The sequence below is a fragment of the Carcharodon carcharias genome, chromosome 12 (genome assembly GCF_017639515.1).
Source record: "Carcharodon carcharias isolate sCarCar2 chromosome 12, sCarCar2.pri, whole genome shotgun sequence".
NCBI classification, from domain to species: Eukaryota; Metazoa; Chordata; class Chondrichthyes; order Lamniformes; family Lamnidae; genus Carcharodon; species Carcharodon carcharias.
In genome coordinates, this window is record NC_054478.1 from 67,176,718 (window position 1) to 67,198,559 (window position 21,842).

At 42.1% G+C, this 21,842-nt stretch overlaps 1 protein-coding gene across 9 annotated transcripts in view; it reads left to right on the top strand.

Moving 5' to 3' along the window:
- Positions 1–21,386, top strand: part of LOC121284934 (activin receptor type-1-like) — a 166,441-nt gene extending 145,055 nt beyond the window's left edge. For all 9 annotated transcript variants that reach the window (XM_041200874.1, XM_041200880.1, XM_041200878.1 and 6 more), the window contains 2 exons: positions 17,774–17,904; positions 20,100–21,386. In XM_041200874.1, coding sequence (XP_041056808.1) covers positions 17,774–17,904; positions 20,100–20,234 — 266 coding nt within the window. In that variant the 3' untranslated portion in view covers positions 20,235–21,386. The remainder of the gene's footprint in view (positions 1–17,773; positions 17,905–20,099) is intronic.
- Positions 21,387–21,842: the final 456 nt, after the last annotated feature.

Consider the following 21,842-nt stretch of genomic DNA (forward strand, 5'->3'; position numbering starts at 1 on the left):
TATGTTGCCAGCAGGTTGGGGGTCATACCATGTGATTAGGTCACTTGATATACCCGGGCTGCTTGGCTGCAGGCTGGGGCTTTCCTCATGTTCAAGTACCTTATGCCCCATAAGGCCCCCACCCCAAGCAGCAAAGGCTGCACCCTGCCCACTTGATCCACAGCACTCCTACTGGGGCATGCCTGACTGGCCCAGATGAGCCCACCCCACAACTTCATTTCAGGCCACCAGTGCTGCTCCTGCTTTGGGGCCTGCCTTAGTGCCAGTAGTGGCTACCACTCCTGGCAGTGTTGCTGGGACTGAAGAGTTGTCAGTCCTCTGGTTGTCAGAGGGCCAGCCTACTTCAGGGAGGCAGAAACCATGAGCTCAGGCAACTAATTGCCTGATGACAAAATCCCCTTGTGGCTTCCAGGGCTGGAGGTGATATCGTGCCTATTTTCCAACCAGTGGGTGGGACCACCATCTTTGTGGTAAATCCCAGCTAACGGCCAGAATTTTTCTGTCAGCAAGTTGGGGGTGGGGCCCGCTCGCCAATGTCAGGAGGAAGACGTCATCCCGCCCCATTTAAATATTCAGGAAGGTGGGTGGACAGCGAAATCAGCTGTGCGCCCGCCGACCTGTCAATGGCCAATTGAAGCCATTGACAGGATAATTAACCCAATTAAAGATTCTGCCCGTCCAACCTTAAGGGCTCCTGAAAAAGCGTGAAATCTCATCCACTGGTGGGATGAAGTTTCATGTCTGTTTTTAAGAACTTGGTAATAAACTTTATGTACTATTTATTAACATGTCCCATCTCGTGTGACATTGTCACGAGGGGGACATGTTAATTTTTTTATTTTGCTATTTTTTAGTTTTATTAAACTTTCAGCGCTCTCCCTGAGACAGCACTTAGTCTCAGAGAAATGTGCGGTCTTTCGAGTGCATGTGTGAAAGAGTGCACTTTGACAACTGGGGAGTCCCTCCCCCCTCCCCCCCAGCACACATAGTGCTTCCTGTTGGGCAGGCCTAAGGCCCGCCCATTCAATATCGCACCAGGGCTTGTTTTGGCGGAGGAGTTCAGCTACCCACCCGCTGCCGAGCCGGTGGGGCCTGACTGCCCATTGAGGGCTAAATTCTGCCCAATCAGTGGACTGAGGTATGTGGTATAATTGAAGCTGCAAGTTCAATTTTAACTTTGAATTCTCAATGTACGTTCTGCTCTTCACACGATCACAGAATTGTTACATCCCAGAAGGAGGTCATTTGGCCCATTGTGTCTATGCTGGCTCTCCGAATGAGCTGTACACCTGGTGCCTTTCCCTTATCTCCCCATAGCCCCGCACATTCTTCCATTTTCGATAATAATCCAATTCCCTCTTGAATGCCTTGACTGAAACTACCTCCACCACACTCTCAGGCAGCGCATTTCAGATCTTGACTACTCACTGTATGAAATTTTCTCCTCATGTCTGCATTGCTTCTTTGCCAATTACCTTAAGTCTGTGGTCTCTTGTTCTCAACCCTTCCACTAGAGAGAACAGTTTTTGCCCTATTCCCTCTGTCCAGACCCCCTCATGATTTTGAACACCTTCATCAAACCTTCTGTTAAACTTATCTTCTCCAAGGAAAATGTCCTAACTTCTCCAATCTATCTTCATAACTGGTTCCAGAGATGAGGAAATTCATTCCCATCAATATTTTCTGCACTATCTAAAGCCTTCACACCTTTCCTAAAGTGTTGCGTCCAAAATTGGTTGCAGTGACCCTGTTGAGGCTGAACCAGTGTTTTATATAAGTTCAACATGACTTCCTTCTTGTGTTCTATTAATAAAGCCTAGGATACAATATGCTTTATTAACCATGCTCGCAACCTGTCCTGCCACCTTTAATGATTTATGCACTTACACACCCAGGCCCCTCTGCTTCTGCACACCATTTAGAATTATAGCCTTTATTTTATATTGTCTCTGTGTTCTTCCTTCTAAAATGAATCATGTCATACTTGTTGTGAGAATATACTCACATATATGTTTCAGGAAGCCATTTTGAATGCTGTGCTGGGGGTATAGAGTTTGACCAAGTTTTTTTTTAGCATAACTAGGCTTTTTATAAAAAAAAGTCAGTAGTTTATCTATCACCAACACTCAAATTTGATTGGACTGTTCCCATTAAAACTGGAAACTATGCATATTGCATTCATTTATGAAGTTCTAGTGAGCAAGAGTCCCGAGAAACTAGAACAATTCTTTAAAGTAAACAAGGTTAAAAGGAGATAAAAACAAAAAACTGCGGATGCTGGAAATCCAAAACATAAACAGAATTACCTGGAAAAACTCAGCAGGTCTGGCAGCATCGGCGGAGAAGAAAAGAGTTGACGTTTCGAGTCCTCATGATCCTTCAACAGAACTGAGTGAATCTAAGGAGAGGGGTGAAATATATGCTGGTTTAAGGTGGGGGGGGGGTGTTGGGTGGGGAGAGAGAAGTGGGGGGGGTGCGGTGGTGTGGGTGTAGGGACAAGCAAGCAGTGATAGCAGATAATCAAAAGATGTCACAGACAAAAGAACACAGGCGTTGAAGGTGGTGATATTATCTAAACAAATGTGCTAATTAAGAATGGATGGTAGGGCACTCAAGGTATAGCTCTAGTGGGGGTGGGGTGGAAAGATTAGCAGGGCATAAAAATTTTTTAAAATAATGGAAATAGGTGGGAAAAGAAAAATCTATATAAATTATTGGAAAAAACAAAAGGAAGGGGGAAGAAACAGAAAGGGGGAGGGCATGGAGGAGGGAGTTCAAGATTGAAAGTTGTTGAATTTAATATTCAGTCTGGAAGGCTGTAAAGTGCCTAGTCGGAAGATGAGGTGCTGTTCCTCCAGTTTGCGTTGGGCTTCACTGGAACAATGCAGCAAGCCAAGGACAGACATGTGGGCAAGAGAGCAGGGTGGAGTGTTAAAATGTCAAGCGACAGGGAGGTTTGGGTCATTCTTGCGGACAGACCGCAGGTGTTCTGCGAAGCGGTCGCCCAGTTTACGTTTGGTCTCTCCAATGTAGAGGAGACCACATTGGGAGCAACGAATGCAGTAGACTAAGTTGGGGGAAATGCAAGTGAAATGCTGCTTCACTTGAAAGGAGTGTTTGGGCCCTTGGACGGTGAGGAGAGAGGAAGTGAAGGGGCAGGTGTTGCATCTTTTGCGTGGGCATGGGGTGGTGATTGTTCAATCCAATCCCCATCCACCACTACTCTCCTCCATCTGGCTGAACTTGTTCTCACACTGAGCAATTTCTCCTTCAACTCCTCTCACTTCTTCCAAATAAAAGGTGTGGCTATGGGTACCCGCATGGGCCCCAGCTATGCCTGTCTCTTTATGGGGTATGTGGAACATTCCTTGTTCCAGTTCTACTCCGGCCCCCTTCCACAACTCTTTCTCCGGTACGTCGATGATTACTTCGGTGCTGCTTCATGCTCTCGTGGGGACTTGGAAAAATTTATTTGCTTCCAATCTCCATCCCTCCATCATTTTCATCTCTGACACTTCCCGTCCCTTCCTTGACCTCTCTGTCTCAATCTCTGGTGATAGACTGTCCACCAATATCCATTACAAGCCTACCGATTCCCACAGCTACCTCGACTACAGCTCCTCACACCCCACTTCCTGTAAGGACTCCATCCCATTCTCTCAGTTCCTTCGCCTCCGTTGCATCTGTTCTGATGATGCTACCTTCAAAAACAGTTCCTCTGACATGTCCTCCTTCTTCCTTAACCGAGGTTTTCCACCCACGGTCGTTGACAGGGCCCTCAACTGTTTCTGGCCCATCTCCCGCGCATTCGCCCTCACGTCTTCTCCTCCCTCCCAGAAACATGATTGGGACCCCCTTGTCCTCACTTATCACCCCACCAGCCTCCGCATTCAAAGGATCATCCTCCGCCATTTCCGCCAACTCCAGCATGATGCCACCACCAAACACATCTTCCCTTCACCCCCCCGGCGGCATTACGTAGGGATCGTTCCCTCTGGGACACCCTGGTCCACTCCTCCATCACCCCCTACTCCTCAACCCCCACCTATGGCACCTCCCCATGCCCACGCAAAAGATGCAACACCTGCCCCTTCACTTCCTCTCTCCTCACTGTCCAAGGGCCCAAACAGTCCTTTCAAGTGAAGCAGCATCTAACTTGCATTTCACCCAACTTAGTCTACTGCATTCGTTGCTCCCAATGCGGTCTCCTCTACATTGGAGAGAACAAACGTAAACTGGGCGACCGCTTTGCAGAACAGCTGCTGTCTGTCTGCAAGAATGACGCAAACCTCCCTGTCGCTTGCTATTTTAACACTCCACCCTGCTCTCTTGCCCACATGTCTGTCCTTGGCTTGCTGCATTGTTCCAGTGAAGCCCAACGCAAACTGGAGGAACAGCACCTCATCTTCCGACTAGGCACTTTACAGCCTTCCAGACTGAATATTAAATTCAACAACTTTCAATCTTGAACTCCCTCCTCCATGCCCTCCCCCTTTCTGTTTCTTCCCCCTTCCTTTTGTTTTTTCCAATAATTTATATAGATTTTTCTTTTCCCACCTATTTCCATTATTTTAAAATTTTTTATGCCCTGCTAATCTTTCCACCCCACCCCCACTAGAGCTGTACCTTGAATGCCCTACCATCCATTCTTAATTAGCACATTCGTTTAGATAACATCACCACCTTCAACACCTCTGTGTTCTTTTTTTCTTTTGTCTGTGACATCTTTTGATTATCTGCTCCTATCACTGCTTGCTTGTCCCTACAACCACACCACTGGTCCCCCCACCCAACCCACGCCCCCCTCCTTAAACCAGCTTATATTTCACCCCTCTCCTTGGATTCACTCAGTTCTGTTGAAGGGTCATGAGGACTCAAAACGTCAACTCTTTTCTTCTTCGCTGATGCTGCCAGACTTGCTGAGCTTTTCAAGGTTAAAAGGAGATCTGAAGAATTTTGATAAAGTAAGTAGGAGAAAGCTATTTCCACTGTGCTGTGATTCAGTAACTAAATGGTGTATATTTAAAATAATCACCAAAATAACACAGAATTTATATTAATGCAGAGAGCTGTTAGGGCATGAAATGCCCTCTCAGTGGGCGGAGAATCCACAATATTCTTTAAAAGAGAAGGGCTAAAGCAAAATGCAAGTGTATGGCACAACAGCCAGTGCTTGAATCTAAATGGAAAGACTTTTCAGAGAGTTGATATAGGTGCATTGCACTGAATGACCTTCCATCTGTACTGATTCTATTCTGCAATGCATGCTAAACATGAAGACAATAGACCAGACTTTTCTGTAGTCATGCAGCAAATGGCATCTGCCACTTCTGAGCCTTGCCTTTGCATATTTAGATTTTTTTTTTGGATGGCAAATTACTAAAAGTTCGATCAGATAATAGTGCGGTGATGAAAACAAGACAACCAGAACCTAAGTATACAGGGCAATCGACAGTGCGTCTCCTTAGCCAAACAGATTATTTATTCCTCAATATTTCAATGGAAGGACAGAAAAGGAAGTATAAATTAGAGCACGTGAATTCAGTGTTAAATCAGGCACAGAAAGGGAAATAGAGAAAAATTGGATTGAGTGAAATAGCAAAAAGTTTTAATTTTATATTTCATTAAAAAAAAAATCAATAATTAATACCTGTAGAAATGACACTCCATTCTGCAATAGTTATTTTCAGCGCCAAAGAAGTTGATTGGCAGTAATGTCATCATATCATTAAAAGGTACATGTGCTTATAATAATGAGATTTAAATTTCTGCAGTGGGTTTAGTTTCATGTAAATGTTTCATGTAGTTTAGCATGTAAATACAGCATTTTTTTGCCATTCAATGCATGTCAATGGTGAGCCAGACAGTGAAATGCTGACCTTGTGAAGCGAAAGGTGCAATTGACAGCAGCATTTGGGTACTGGCATTTAACTGCACATCTTGCCTGAAATTGCTGTACCATTTATACTTAAATAATGGGACACCATTCATCTCATCCTTATTTTGACAGCAAAAACTGGACTATTATACAAACCAGCTGTATTCCTTGGAATTTTAACTTACAAATGCTATATCACAATGTTACATCAGGATCTACGGTACCATAAATCATAAGAAAACTGCAATTCAGAGAGAATACATTGTAAGGAAGTGACGCAATGATGTTAGCAGCCATCCTTTTTTGTTGTTGGTCTCTTCCTTTCCCAAAAATAATAAATGAATACTGTAATTGTGATATTTCTTTGCATTCCCAGCAGCCTGGAATTGAACCAGTTGTTTAATGAACTGAAATACATTTTTCCACCTTAAATTTCAGTTGTCCTAAAAATTGTACATATTGTAATTTGTGACAATCAACAGATTATATCTGCAGTCAAATTTTTGGATATCCCATCATCCTATTTCACCTTTCTCCATCTGTTTGTAGCACCCTGTGGCACCAATTAAATTCATTCTTTCTATCATTTTTATTTATCATATTCATTTGCATCATATGCTGCTTTTACCTTTAAGAAAATATATTATATTGGTGTCCTCCACCTTTTGGCAGACTGGATGAGATCATCTTAATACTATGATACCATGTTTTGTATCCTTCTGCCTGGTTGTCCTTAGTTGGCCCCTTTGAGCTAAATGTATAGGAAGATGCTTACAATTTACAAACCAATGGACAGAAATCATAAATATCAAAGGTTTTGAATCCATTGATGCAGAAGGTTCTTTCCATTTTGAAGGAGAGTCTCCAAGATTCTCTGATGTGACAATAATCACATATTGAAGAGGTGCAAATTTGATTGATTTTCCCAAGACCAGCAAAAGAAAAGATTAGAACAGGCGCCCATCACCATCAGTCATAAATAATATGAAATATCTAACACACATAGAGGCTGTGGTTGATAGACTTGGGGATTCTTATTTAAACCTCATTGTAAGTGAAAATGTTATTTGAAATTCTAATAATAGTTGGGGCTACTGATTAATATGTATAATTTGTTGTGTAAATTTTTGGGGTTTTGAGGTCTAAAACCCTTCTACCTAAAATATTTACATTCTAAATTCTTAATTTATAACAACGCAGTCTTCAGTTGTGCCTGATCTAACAAACTATGAACAACAGTATTTATGAATCAAGTAGAATTTATTAAGATAAAAATAAAAAAAACTGCAGATGCGGGAAATCCAAAACAAAAACAGAATTACCTGGAAAAACTCAGCAGGTCTGGCAGCATCAGCGGAGAAGGAAAAAAAAGCAATATGTTGGATATATTTAACAAAAGCAGTGAAGACAGCATGGCCATTTCTTATTCCTCAAGGCCTAGGATTCTTCGAATGCTGCCAACACAGGTGAAGACTTTCTTTTCTGTTTATGAAGTAATGTTGAGAACAGTGTCTCAGAAGAATTGTACCACAGGAGCAATGGTAAAACTGTGCCAATGAAGACTGAGTTTCCAACTTTTATCCCTAATTTTGATTGTTCCTTGTCCCTTATTAGGAAGTCACAGTTACCTGTTTTCATTGGCTTAGGTGAGGGTCATCTGATGTCACCCCACCTCGGTAACTAGAGTCATGCAGGCCGAAGACAAATGTCTGTCTCTTACTTCGTTAGACCCCAGAGGTAATCCATTGTGAACAAATGACACATTCTTGTAGATACAGCGCAGTTGTACAAACAAAGTTGTATCCTATTACTTGCTTAGAAGGAAGAGCTTATACCAGGACTAAATATATAACTCATGTAGACAGTTCATGTAAAACATGTTAACCTATTCCCACAGATAGTAAGGAAATTAAGAGCAGATGTTAAGTGATAATAAAAAACAAAAACAGAATTACCTGGAAAAACTCAGCAGTTCTGGCAACATCGGCGGAGAAGAAAAGAGTTGACGTTTCGAGTCCTCATGACCCTTCAACAGAATTTGAGTTCGAGTCCAAGAAAGAGTTGAAATATAAGCTGGTTTAAGGTGTGTGGGGGGGGAGGCGGAGAGAGAGAGAGAAGTGGGGGGGGGTATGGTTGTAGGGACAAACAAGCAGTGATAGAAGCAGATCATCAAAAGATGTCAACAACAATAGAACAAAAGAACACATAGGTGTTAAAGTTGGTGATATTATCTAAACGAATGTGCTAATTAAGAATGGATGGTAGGGCACTCAAGGTATAGCTCTAGTGGGGGTGGGGAGAGCATAAAAGATTTTAAGATATTTAAAAATAATGGAAATAGATGGGAAAAGAAAAATCTATATAATTTATTGGAAAAAAAAAGGAAGGGGGAAACAGAAAGGGGGTGGGGATGGGGGAGGGAGCTCACGACCTAAAGTTGTTGAATTCAATATTCAGTCCGGAAGGCTGTAAAGTGCCTAGTCGGAAGATGAGGTGTTGTTCCTCCAGTTTGCGTTGGGCTTCACTGGAACAATGCAGCAAGCCAAGGACAGACATGTGGACAAGAGAGCAGGGTGGAGTGTTAAAATGGCAAGCGACAGGGAGGTTTGGGTCATTCTTGCGGACAGACCGCAGGTGTTCTGCAAAGCGGTCGCCCAGTTTACGTTTGGTCTCTCCAATGTAGAGGAGACCACATTGGGAGCAACGAATGCAGTAGACTAAGTTGGGGGAAATGCAAGTGAAATGCTGCTTCACTTGAAAGGAGTGTTTGGGCCCTTGGACGGTGAGGAGAGAGGAAGTGAAGGGGCAGGTGTTGCATCTTTTGCGTGGGCATGGGGTGGTGCCGGAGGAGGGGGTTGAGGAGTAGGGGGTGATGGAGGAGTGGACCAGGGTGTCCCGAAGGGAGCGATCCCTACGCAATGCTGATAGGGGGGGGTGAAGGGAAGATGTGTTTGGTGGTGGCATCATGCTGGAGTTGGCGGAAATGGCGGAGGATGATCCTTTGAATGCGGAGGCTGGTGGGGTGATAAGTGAGGACAAGGGGGACCCTATCATGTTTCCGGGAGGGAGGAGAAGGCGTGAGGGCGGATGTGCAGGAGATGGGCCGGACATGGTTGAGGGCCCTGTCAACGACCGTGGGTGGAAAACCTCGGTTAAGGAAGAAGGAGGACATGTCAGAGGAACTGCTTTTGAAGGTGGCATCATCGGAACAGATGCGACGGAGGCGAAGGAACTGAGAGAATGGGATGGAGTCCTTACAGGAAGCGGGGTGTGAGGAGCTGTAGTCGAGGTAGCTGTGGGAGTCAGTGGGTTTGTAATGGATATTGGTGGACAGTCTATCACCAGAGATTGAGACAGAGAGGTCAAGAAAGGGAAGGGAAGTGTCAGAGATGGACCATGTGAAAATGATGGAGGGGTGGAGATTGGAAGCAAAATTAATAAATTTTTCCAAGTCCCGACGAGAGCATGAAGCAGCACCGAAGTAATCATCGATGTACCGGAGAAAGAGTTGTGGAAGGGGGCCGGAGTAGGACTGGAACAAGGAATGTTCCACATACCCCATAAAGAGACAGGCATAGCTGGGGGCCATGCGGGTACCCATAGCCACACCTTTTATTTGGAGGAAGTGAGAGGAGTTGAAGGAGAAATTGTTCAGCGCGAGAACAAGTTCAGCCAGACGGAGGAGAGTAGTGGTGGATGGGGATTGTTCGGGCCTATATTCGAGGAAGAAGCTAAGGGCCCTCAGACCATCCTGGTGGGGGATGGAGGTGTAGAGGGATTGGACGTCCATGGTGAAGAGAAAGCCGTTGGGGCCAGGGAACTGGAAATTGTTGATGTGACGTAAGGTGTCAGAGGAATCACGGATGTATGTGGGAAGGGACTGGACAAGGGGAGAGAGAAGGGAGTCAAGATAACGAGAAATGAGTTCTGTGGGGCAGGAGCAAGCTGAGACGATCGGTCTACCGGGGCAGTTCTGTTTGTGGATTTTGGGTAGGAGATAGAAGCAGGCCGTCCGAGGTTGGGCGACTATCAGGTTGGAAGCTCACTCACAACAGGGTAAACCTGGCCGGAGAGACTACAAATGGACGCAAGAGGAAACAGAACTCCTCATAAAATTGGAGAGGCAGTACGAAGGCTGCGCTGACATAAACAAAAGGATTATGGTCCATCTAACATCTAAAACGATAAACAGATTGGCTTGAAGAGACAATGTCTCCTGAAAGCAGGGCAGAAGCCAACGGAGATACCAACTACGCAAAGCAGCCAGGCAGAAGGTGCTTTGGACGTGGAAAATCCACCTCAAGGGGAAGAAGCAGAGACGGTGCCAGGGAGCGGTCCCAAAGTGGCAAAGAAAGGGCGTCACCCAGCCAGTATCCCGAAATACAGGGATCTGGATGACCAGCTGAAATCAGCTGAAGAATTGATGACAGCTACTGGCTTCCACTGCTTCCAAGCTGATAGTCGCCCAACCTCGGACGGCCCGCTTCTATCTCCTACCCAAAATCCACAAACAGAACTGCCCCGGTAGACCGATCGTCTCAGCTTGCTCCTGCCCCACAGAACTCATTTCTCGTTATCTTGACTCCCTTCTCTCTCCCCTTGTCCAGTCCCTTCCCACCTACATCCGTGATTCCTCTGACACCTTACGTCACATCAACAATTTCCAGTTCCCTGGCCCCAACCGCTTCCTCTTCACCATGGACGTCCAATCCCTCTACACCTCCATCCCCCACCAGGATAGTCTGAGGGCCCTTAGCTTCTTCCTCGAACAGAGGCCCGAACAATCCCAATCCACCACTACTCTCCTCCGTCTGGCTGAACTTGTTCTCACGCTGAACAATTTCTCCTTCAACTCCTCTCACTTCCTCCAAATAAAAGGTGTGGCTATGGGTACCCGCATGGGCCCCAGCTATGCCTATCTCTTTATGGGGTATGTGGAACATTCCTTGTTGCAGTCCTACTCCGGCCCCCTTCCACAACTCTTTCTCCGGTACATCGATGATTACTTCAGTGCTGCTTCATGCTCTCGTCGGGACTTGGAAAAATTTATTAATTTTGCTTCTAATCTCCACCCCTCCATCATTTTCACGTGGTCCATCTCTGACACTTCCCTTCCCTTCCTTGACATCTCTGTCTCAATCTCTGGTGATAGACTGTCCACCAATATCCATTACAAACCCACCGACTCCCACAGCTACCTCGACTACAGCTCCTCACACCCCGCTGCCTGTAAGGACTCCATCCCATTCTCTCAGTTCCTTCGCCTCCGTCGCATCTGTTCTGATGATGCTACCTTCAAAAACAGTTCCTCTGACATGTCCTCCTTCTTCCTTAACCGAGGTTTTCCACCCACGGTCGTTGACAGGGCCCTCAACCGTGTCCGGCCCATCTCCCACGCATCCGCCCTCACGCCTGCTCCTCCCTCCCAGAAACATGATAGGGTCCCCCTTGTCCTCACTTATCACCCCACCAGCCTCCGCATTCAAAGGATCATCCTCCGCCATTTCCGCCAACTCCAGCATGATGCCACCACCAAACACATCTTCCCTTCACCCCCGCTATCGGCATTCCGTAGGGATCGCTCCCTCCGGGACACCCTGGTCCACTCCTCCATCACCCCCTACTCCTCAACCCCCTCCTATGGCACCACCCCATGCCCACGCAAAAGATGCAACACCTGCCCCTTCACTTCCTCTCTCCTCACCGTCCAAGGGCCCAAACACTCCTTTCAAGTGAAGCAGCATTTCACTTGCATTTCCCCCAACTTAGTCTACTGCATTCGTTGCTCCCAATGTGGTCTCCTCTACATTGGAGAGACCAAACGTAAACTGGGCGACCGCTTTGCAGAACACCTGCGGTCTGTCCGCAAGAATGACCCAAACCTCCCTGTCCCTTGCCATTTTAACACTCCACCCTGCTCTCTTGCCCACATGTCTGTCCTTGGCTTGCTGTATTGTTACAGTGAAGCCCAACGCAAACTGGAGGAACAACACCTCATCTTCCGCCTAGGCACTTTACAGCCTTCCGGACTGAATATTGAATTCAACAACTTTAGGTCGTGAGCTCCCTCCCCCATCCCTACCCCCTTTCTGTTTCCCCCTTCCTTTTTTTTCCAATAACTTATATAGATTTTTCTTTTCCCACCTATTTCCATTATTTTTAAATATCTTAAAATCTTTTATGCTCTCCCCACCCCCACTAGAGCTATACCTTGAGTGCCCTACCATCCATTCTTAATTAGCACATTCGTTTAGCTAATATCACCAACTTTAACACCTGCGCTCTTTTGTTCTATTGTCGTTGACATCTTTTGATGATCTGCTTCTATCACTGCCTGTTTGTCCCTACAACCACACACCCCCCTCCACTTCTCTCTCTCTCTCCGCAGCCCCCCCCCCCCATGCCTTAAACCAGCTTATATTTCAACTCTTTCTTGGACTCGAACTCAAGTTCTGTTGAAGGGTCATGAGGACGCGAAACGTCAACTCTTTTCTTCTCCGCCGATGCTGCCAGACCTGCTGAGTTTTTTCAGGTAATTCTGTTTTTGTTTTGGATTTCCAGCATCCGCAGTTTTTTTGTTTTTATCTCTGTGTTAAGTAATAATCCCTAGCATAATCTCAAAGAAAGGAATATCTTCTTTAAATATATGCGTTCTGTCCAACAGACATGGTTAATAGATCAAAGCAGTTAGTAAGCCAAAACCTACTAAAAATACAGGGTTCTTGTTTAAAGATAAGGTGCTTTACTAAGTTCAAGCTGCTGAGTTCAAAGCTTTTGTTTATTTCTTTAATGCTGACAATGAGGTCCTCAATTGCAAATAGTGTAAATAAGATCAATACAATTGCTTTAACCCAGATATTTTTGGCACCACTAAAGTGATTTAGTTAATGAAGACCAGTTCATTGTGAGCAGCTCCCTTCCTCTTCCCAGGCTGTCTTAACTGGTAATTGCCTCACCAGCAGAAATTCAGACTGAACTATTTAAAAAGATGGCTAAGGCACAATCCTAAAATGCCACTTCATATCGATATAGAATCCTAAAAATTAGTGTTATCAAAATCTTACATTGAAAAAAATCAGTTTTCTTATGTTTTATTAATCTATTCCAATTAATTTAAAAGCAGTCTTTAAGCTGAAAGTTGGGTGGTTTCCAGGATTCACAGAAATAGCATGTTGAATTGAATTTTTATTTTCAGCACTAACAGTATTGTTATGGATCACATTTCCTCTTTCCAAATGTCTTGAATGTGTTATCTCTATCATTGCATTTAAGTCTATGACGCATTCGGAGATTTTATTTCCAAGAAATTTCAGTTTTATTTATCATTTCACTTAATGATAAGCTTCATACTAATACGTTTCCCAGAAAGTATTGGCCACAAATCCATGAACAGATTTCTTTTGCTAAGTTTATTTTTAAAATGCATAAGCTAGAAAATAGCACACCTGACTAATGTAGGTTTTTAAGCTTGGACCCTCCTAACCTCAATACAAAAGACTCGTTAAAGTACTCTGTCATCTATGTATTTGAAAAATAGGTTTTAATCTGTTTTGCCATTTCTCAGAAAGAACTTATACCAGGGCTAAATATTTTGCATTTTCAGTAATTAAAGATATATATCTGAATCACACTTTGGAAATATGTAGGATGTAACCATTTTGTCAGTGATACAACCAATTGTTATTGCCTGAGTTAAAGTGGAGCGAAATGTAACTTGCTAAAAACATGCAACCTGTCAGAATCTCTCGAACTAGATGTTCCATCATGGTTGCACTACCTGGGCAGCCAAAATCCACCTCTTGGTTACATCCAGTGAATAGATTTTATGGGAAACTACCATATGTACTTGAGTAATGGTTGGTCTCATGTAAAAGTTGACTTTTAATCAAAAAATCCAAGTGCTTTGTACGTGACACTCACTCGCTACTGAAGCCAAATTCTCCCTGGTGCATACTTACTAATTGATAGAATCATAGAATAGCACACCCTCAAAGGCGACTGTTCAGCTTGTGCCTGCACACTTCAACATGTGTTGTCAAGGCTATCACGTCACTGGTGCATGTTGTGTTCCTGCCAGTCCTGCTAATTCTTTGTCCTGCTATTTTCCTTTGATACTTAAATGATCTGTAATATAAAGGCAGTCTGAAGGGTTACTTATTTTTGTTCTGATACATCGTAGTATGGAACACCTTAATGTATTAACTTGAGGGTCTTTTTTTTCCCTGGGTGAATTTGTTGACTATTTTCACCTTGGAAATTAGGTCAGCTATATTGGGTACAGAAACAGAAATGCTGAAAATAAGCAGCAGGTAAGGCAGCATCTGCAAAGAGAAGGACAGAGTCGACAGTTGTAATCTTGTGAATCTTCTGGCAGCAGGAGACAAGGCAGGTGAGGGCCATAAATGTGCAGGAGACAAAATGTCAGCTTCCTGACGGCAGGATGTATGTTGGTGATGGATTAAAGAAGTATCATGGTTCCCGACTGCAAGTGGCAGAAAGTTATTTGTAATGTATTAGCATGTCATGCATACTCACGAAAACTCATGGTTGCAAGGATAAATTGTACCTTTATGAGTAAACAAAAACAAAAATAGCTGGAAAAACTCAGCAGATGATGAAGAGTCATACGGACTTGAAACATTAACTGCATTCCTCTCCACGGATGCTGCCAGACCTGCTGAGTTTTTCCAGCTATTTTTGTTTTTGTTTCAGATTTCCAGCATCTGCAGTATTTTACTTTTGCCTTTATGATTAAGTTGGCAGCAAACAAGAAATACATACTTTCAGATTCACAACTGATTAAAGGTAGTGTGCACCAGGCGAGGTAGTCTCCCTGGTCGGTTTGGAGTGAGTAGGAGCTGCTTTTCTTGTCTGGGATGCTTTTCTGAACCAAGGAAGAAGAGGCTGAGCTGTTGCATTGAGCTTGGGTGGCAGCTGTCCAGGGAGGTCAGGTTGTGGTGGTGCTAAGAAGGTTTGTGGGGAACGGACTGAGGGAAGGTCAATCTCTCCCAAATGCAGGTCAAGCATGGTAGAGGGGAGATCAAGGAAGACTGATGGCGGATCAATGGTGAGGCTGGGAGAGATTGAGGGGAATTAAGAAGAGGTAGAGGATGATGGCTGGCAGTTCGAGGGTGATGGGACACAGATCTAGGGTGCAGGAGGAAGCTTGATGGTGATAGGGAGCAGCTTTAGGCTGACAGTTTATCAAGGGTGATGGTGGGTGGCTTGAGGGTGACAAAGCAGGGTAGGGTGATGGAGGGAGGATAAAAGGTGATGAAGGGAAGGTCCATGGAGGGTGCTTGCAAATCCAGGATTCCAACTGTGGCTGGTGGGGAGGGGGTGGCAGCAGTTCAAGTTCAAGATCCTCTCAGATGGTTTAAATTATGTTACTAGCTTGCCTGAAGTGGATGCCTGTTCAGTTACCATCTTAAATATGGAGCCCGGACCTTCAATCTCATGAGCTAATGGCAGGGAGTTGCTGACTCTGCCCACCCCAGCTGCACATTTGGCTGTGCCCCTTAATTGTGCAGAGGTAATTGGCTAGCCGCCATGCGGCCACACATGGCCGGTGGTCCCGCCTCCTGAGAAGAAGTCTGGCTCATTTCCTGTCTCACTGTGAGGACACTCGCCATGGCAACAAGATTTCGCCCAATGTTTCAGGCTGGTGGCCGTTCATAAAACATTAACTGGTTCTCTCTCCACAGATGCTGCCCCACCAGATGATTATTTCCATTTCCATTATTTTCTGTTGTTTGTTTTTCCAGCCTCTCGATTATTTTGCTTTTGTTTTAGCAGCCACATTAAGTGCTCATTTAAAGAAAAGAAACATTTCAACCTTGCATAACTTGTTGACATTGACCTGATTGGGATAAAAGGTCTTACTGATATCTAAGGCAATTGATGACCTTACATAATGGGTTTTCCATTTTTAAGTTATAAAATGCAATGTAGGCTCAGAGCTGGCTTTAGGTATAGGAGAATGGTGAGCGCATTTCAAAGATGGGTGATATGCTTCTCCAGATAATTGCCCAGACAGTGGAGAAGAAAATCATCTAGACTTTCTATAAATGTCTTGGTTATAATATGTATCAACCATAGCTCTTGTTCTTGGTTCCAATTACAGAAGCCTGTGTAAACTTAAAAAATTTTAATAAATATCTGTGTTTATCAAGTTAAGCCACGTTAGCACAGGGGCATTTCATTTCAAGCACCTAAGGTCAGCATCAATCATTCTCTGATCAGGTAGTCAGCTACAGAGTAAAGTCCCTCCATTCCATTTATATCTTAGCCTCAATATCTAAAGAGCACCCTGCACTGCTCCAGCCAGGATGACATTTAAACTTCACACCAATCGTCCTTTCTAAATTATATTGTCAGTTAGACCTATTATTTCACAAAGGATGAAAACGAAGTGATGATAATCCTATTGATCCTGGCATGAAAGGATAGTGTGCCATTCTCTCCTGCTGTACAGCTTATTTTTAAGATGGATTTTTCCTGCCCTGACCCATTACCAATTACTGAATGGTTTGCTCCCTGTCCAAAAGGCACAGATTTACATTGGGTGTAGTGTGTTACACGTTGAAAGAACCAATCAGCAGCTCAACTTAATGACTATTTTTTGAAAATCTGGATTGCGAATGCTAGGTTATTTAACTTCATCGGCCTTGCAGCTGAACATGGTCCTATTGCTGAACAAGTTATACATTCCAGCTGGGAAGACTGCAGCTGTTGAATACCGTAAATTATGGTGTATCTGTTTGTTGAGTCAGTGGATAACCTTTTTGCTCAAGTGTTTTAAAAGTGCTTGTAAGACAGGTATATAGGCCTGAATTTTCACTCCTGGATAAGGTGTGTGGAGTCGGGACAATTCCCGGCTCTGTAAACCCAACCCGGGAGAAAATGTCCCAGACCGTCAGGTTTTCGGTTGGGGGTGGGGAAGAGGCTATGGTTGCAGGTGAAAATGGGAACTGTGCGCCAGCAGCTCTGGACATAGCATGGAGGCTGCTGGGTGTGGAGATGGGCTGGGTGGAATGTCAGCCCCGGTGCACTGGCACTTAGCCCAAGATTTTTTAAAAAGCAATAAATCAAAAAACAGCCCTTGCCTCTCTCACCCCCCCTACACCCCCCCCCCCCCCACCCACCCACACCCTCCATATACTCCCCATGCCCATCCATGCCAACCAGTGCCACCTTATGCCCTCTATCACCATGGCCCTTTATAGTCCTTATGCCAACTTAGTGCCAATTCATGCCATACCATCCTTTGACTTTACACCTTCCATGTATCTGCTATAGGTAGACCTCAGCATCCATGCTGAGATTTAAAAAAAACTAAAGTTCTAAAGTGTCTATTGCAGACTTTATTTTATTTAAAAAAATCTCTCATTGATAAAACCCCATTCACTATGTTTACATTCCTTCAACTACATGATATGTTATAAAAATAAATATTTTGTTCAAGTGGCATGTTTGGGGATGGGACTTTGGATTTTTGGGATCCTCTGACATTTTTGCAATACCATTGTTGTGAAAATCCAGGCCATGATGACCATTTTAGGAACAAATGAATGATTTCCTGTTTGTGTTCCTAAAATGTCAAATGCTTTTTAAATCATTAAACCCAGATACCTATCCACTGTACATTGTACCTGTTTCACAAATAATGAAAAGGATTGAATTTTTAACATATTTGAAATGGCTCCCATAGTGAATTTCCCTATAGGTAGCCAGAAGAGCTTAGCACCAAGAAAACTGAATAAAGTTATTTTCCTGATCTGGTTTTTATTTTTTTTAACATCAACTGGATTCAGGGATTGCAACATTTGATCAGTAGCACTGCATATTAATACCTTTATCAATTCTATTCTTCATACAGTTTTTGTTTTTATTTAGGAATTGTAGAAGATTATAAGCCTCCATTTTATGATCTTGTTCCTAACGATCCTGGTTTTGATGATATGAAGAAGGTCATTTGTGTGGATCAACAAAGACCAAATATTCCTAATAGATGGTTTTCAGATCCAGTAAGTATTGAAATTCTACTGTCAGTGCTTCAGGACTGCCATATTAAAAATATTTTGCAAGTCTCAAGCTTTCTAGATTCTTTGTCAATTGGAAACACTTGTTTAAAAAAAACTTCTTGAATTAATAGAAAGTAAAATAAATGTTTAGACATTCTCAAGATGCAAGACTAAAATTGAATTTGCACAGTGGAAAACTGCAAGTGTAATAGTGTTAAAAACTAATATTATATATTGCAGTAAAATGTTGTTAGCTTAAGGAAGTAATGTCTGCTAATTACGTTCGGCAGGAAGCTTGGATAAAGAATTATGGCACAAGTGCTATGTGCACAAGTTGTGTATAAAGAAGTCCCAATAAGTTATTGTCTGGATTTTGTACCCCTGTTCCTCAAATCTGGTGTTACCTTTTCTATAGAATTAATTGATTTTCTGTGGCATTGCACACAGAATGAAGGCCAAGTTAAGGGTTCAGGCACAGTGTGGTTAGAGGGCAGGGAACAATTGAATCAGGAAACATAGGCACAGTTCTGTTCCTCATTTTAAAGCAAGTCCTTTTTTTGATATAGATCCATTATAATTTATAATGCTTGCATTTATATCCTTTTAAAAATGTTTTAATGTGGGATATACAGGCTAAAAAGGAAGAACTTGAAGGCTTTGGAGGCAATGCAGAAAAGATAAGATTGATTCCTGGGATGTGGGATTACAGTTGTGTGCGTAGTTGGAGAAGCTGGGGCTGCTCTCCTTAAAGAGAAGGTGCACTGGAGATTTGATAAGGGTGCTCAAAATCATGAGGGATCTGGACAGAGTAGATGGAGTGAAATTGAGATTGGTATAAGGGTCTGGACCCAGATGACACAAATGACCTCCTCCTTGTATGCAGTAACCATTCTCTGACTCTATTCTTTGAGGGAATGTAAAAACAGCATGACAAATTTACATGGAAAGTTTTCATTAAAATTATGGATGTGGAAAAGTTAAAGGAAATGGATGCTGACATATATGTATGTGAATGTAATTACATAACCAAAACAGGGGCCCATGTGGTAAGGACGCACAACTGTAGATTCTTATCAAGTTTTATATCATTTTCATCTTTAATGCTTGAACTGCATCAATATTGTTTGAAACTGTTAGCATTTTTGATTCACGATTTCAATTTTTGATTGAGCCTTTTTCTTAACTTTTTTTGTTAAAATTAGATTGTTGGATCTTTCAATACTAAATACTGATGCATGAGAAAATATAACCATAATTGCCCTTACTTAGTTGGATAATTTTGCTTCTGGAATGATATAGCATATGCTGTACCTGAAAATAATTATAATAAAATGCAAGTTATCTTCTTGGTATGGAAACTATAGATTATTAAAAGGTGTCCTGAGAAAATAAGTCACCATTATTATACAATATCTTGCTGATGTTTCAAAGACGTGAGGAGGTTTGAGTGTGAAAATTATACCAGTTATTTGAATAATTGCATGAGAAAATTGAATGATCCACAATATGAGGGAAAATAGAGAAACTACAATTTCATAATATTGAAATTTAAAAGCTGAATTCCTTTGTTCTTGGAGCAGCAGGCTTATCTATTTTAGGGTGCATTCTTACACCTTTGAGGGAACATAAGTCAATTACTCTTGAAATTGCTTCAGATTTGCAAGCCCCATTTACATTGGCATTTCCAAAACTCCATGTAAGGTCATTTTGTTGATGCCATGATGTGTACAACAAATATCTTAGTGATTTTTTTCTCTGGAAGGTTGTACAGTTGGGGACTTTTTTATGGAATTTAAATTTTCTTCAACTTGCCTCTATTTAAAATTGTCTTTTTGGCACATAATTATTTCAAACCTGGTGCGCCTTCATTGCTGCACTGAAATGGTGAGGAGTTGGATTCTCTGCATCAGCTGGAGACGTAATAGTTCTGTGTGGTTTTCAGTTCTTGGATTTGTCACTACCATTGTTTTCTAAAGCTATAATGCAATTCCTCAAGCTACAAAATCATAATGGTCTTCCTCAACAGTTAGTAATTAGCTAAGTGCCTGAGAGCATAGTTATGGAAAAAATATTTCTCTGGGTTTCAAAAAGCTAGAGTTCTGGAGAAGAATAAAAATCTAATTGCATGAGCAGTAATGGAGAATATTTTAATTATTTTATTTAATGTTTGCTAACCCCTACTGCATCTTCCTCAACAGACATTAACATCTCTTGCAAAGGTGATGAAGGAATGCTGGTATCACAATCCATCAGCAAGACTAACTGCCCTACGCATTAGAAAAACTCTGACCAAAATTGACAACTCATTTGATAAGTTTAAAATGGATTGTTGATTATTCAGTTTCCTGAAGATTACTTAATGTGTGTTTTCCCACATATCGGAACATAATGGACTGAAGAGAGGTGGTTTTATGCTTTCTGGAATGCTACTTCTCAATATTCAACACTATTCAGTTTAACTAATGAAAACAGAAAATGCTGGAAATATACAGCTAGTCAGTCAGAAACTGCAGACAAAAAGATTAACATTTCAGGTGTATATCCTTATCACAACTCATTTCCTGTTTATTCTATCCACCTGAATATTTTTGAAACGTCCTTTGTTTTAAGAAATTAAAGTTGCTTTCAACCTTGGTACTGTTGCATGTGAAACTATGGAAACACAAGCATATAATTTAGTTAAGTAATATGTAACCAGAAAGGAAGCTGAAATTTAAAGAATTCTTACAGAAGTAACACAATGTGGGGGCATTGAAAGAACATTTTACCTGCTGTTATAAAATCTCAACAGTGTCTTAAGATTATGGTTTAATATTTATACTCAAATGTAATACTTATTGTGGCCTTTCATAATTATTTTGCACTAGTGACTTTTGCTTTCCTTACATGCATCATATATGTTACATGTTACAGTGCTAAATGCATAAAACCTTCCAACTAGCCAAATAATTCTTTGTATGATCTAGCAGCTATCTGATGGCAATTACTGTAATTCTTAATTTTTTAACTATCGATATATGCTACATGCACTGCTAACTCAAGTGGTTTCACACCTGCCTCTTCAAATTTGTGAATTATTTATTGCAATAATGCCAGGGTTCACGTATTTTCACAATTGTAAAATAGTACAGCAATCACGCGACTGTGCTCCATTTCACATTTACATTTAACATGGTAAATATTCTGCCTGCAATGTTAGATCATAAACTATATAAACCTGTTCATTTATATCTTTGTACATTGCATATTGTAAAATGCTTTCACAGAAGCATAAGTGAATAAAGTTGCACAACTTTGATTTTATATATCAATGAAATACTGTATCACATTTTTGGAATGTGAAAACTTTTGGTGGTACAAGGTCTTATTGTAAAATGTACATTGTGAACTTTACCAGAGAATTAACTACTGTATTTTTGTTTTAATCTATATTTTATATTATAGTAGTCAATTGTATAATTTAAATAGAACATTTTATAAATGCACCCGTATACACTGTTTTATTATTTCCCATCTTCTGAACAATTTACTTAATAGTCCAGGTTTTGTGGTTAGCAGCAAAGCATAGTCACTCACCACTGACCTTGAAAAAAGCTGCAATCTCTGTGGAATGGAGTTCTCTTGTCCTGACATCAATATGCATCTGGCGCCAAGACAAGGAGGGGATCTCTGGGGATCCAGTAACAGCGATGTTATCAAGCTCGGTAAACAGTCATATAGCCAATCATATTGAAGTATTCTTACAAGCAGCAAATCAGGAAGTATAACGTACTGTTTTTTACACTGAATTAAATGTTTTTATTCTTCCAATGGCAAGACCAGCATTTGTTGCCCATCCCTAGTTGCCTTTGAACTGAGTGGCCTGCTAGGCTATTTCAGAGAGCAGTTAAGAGTCAATCACATTGTTGTGGGTCTAGAGTCCTATGTAGGCTAGATCAGGT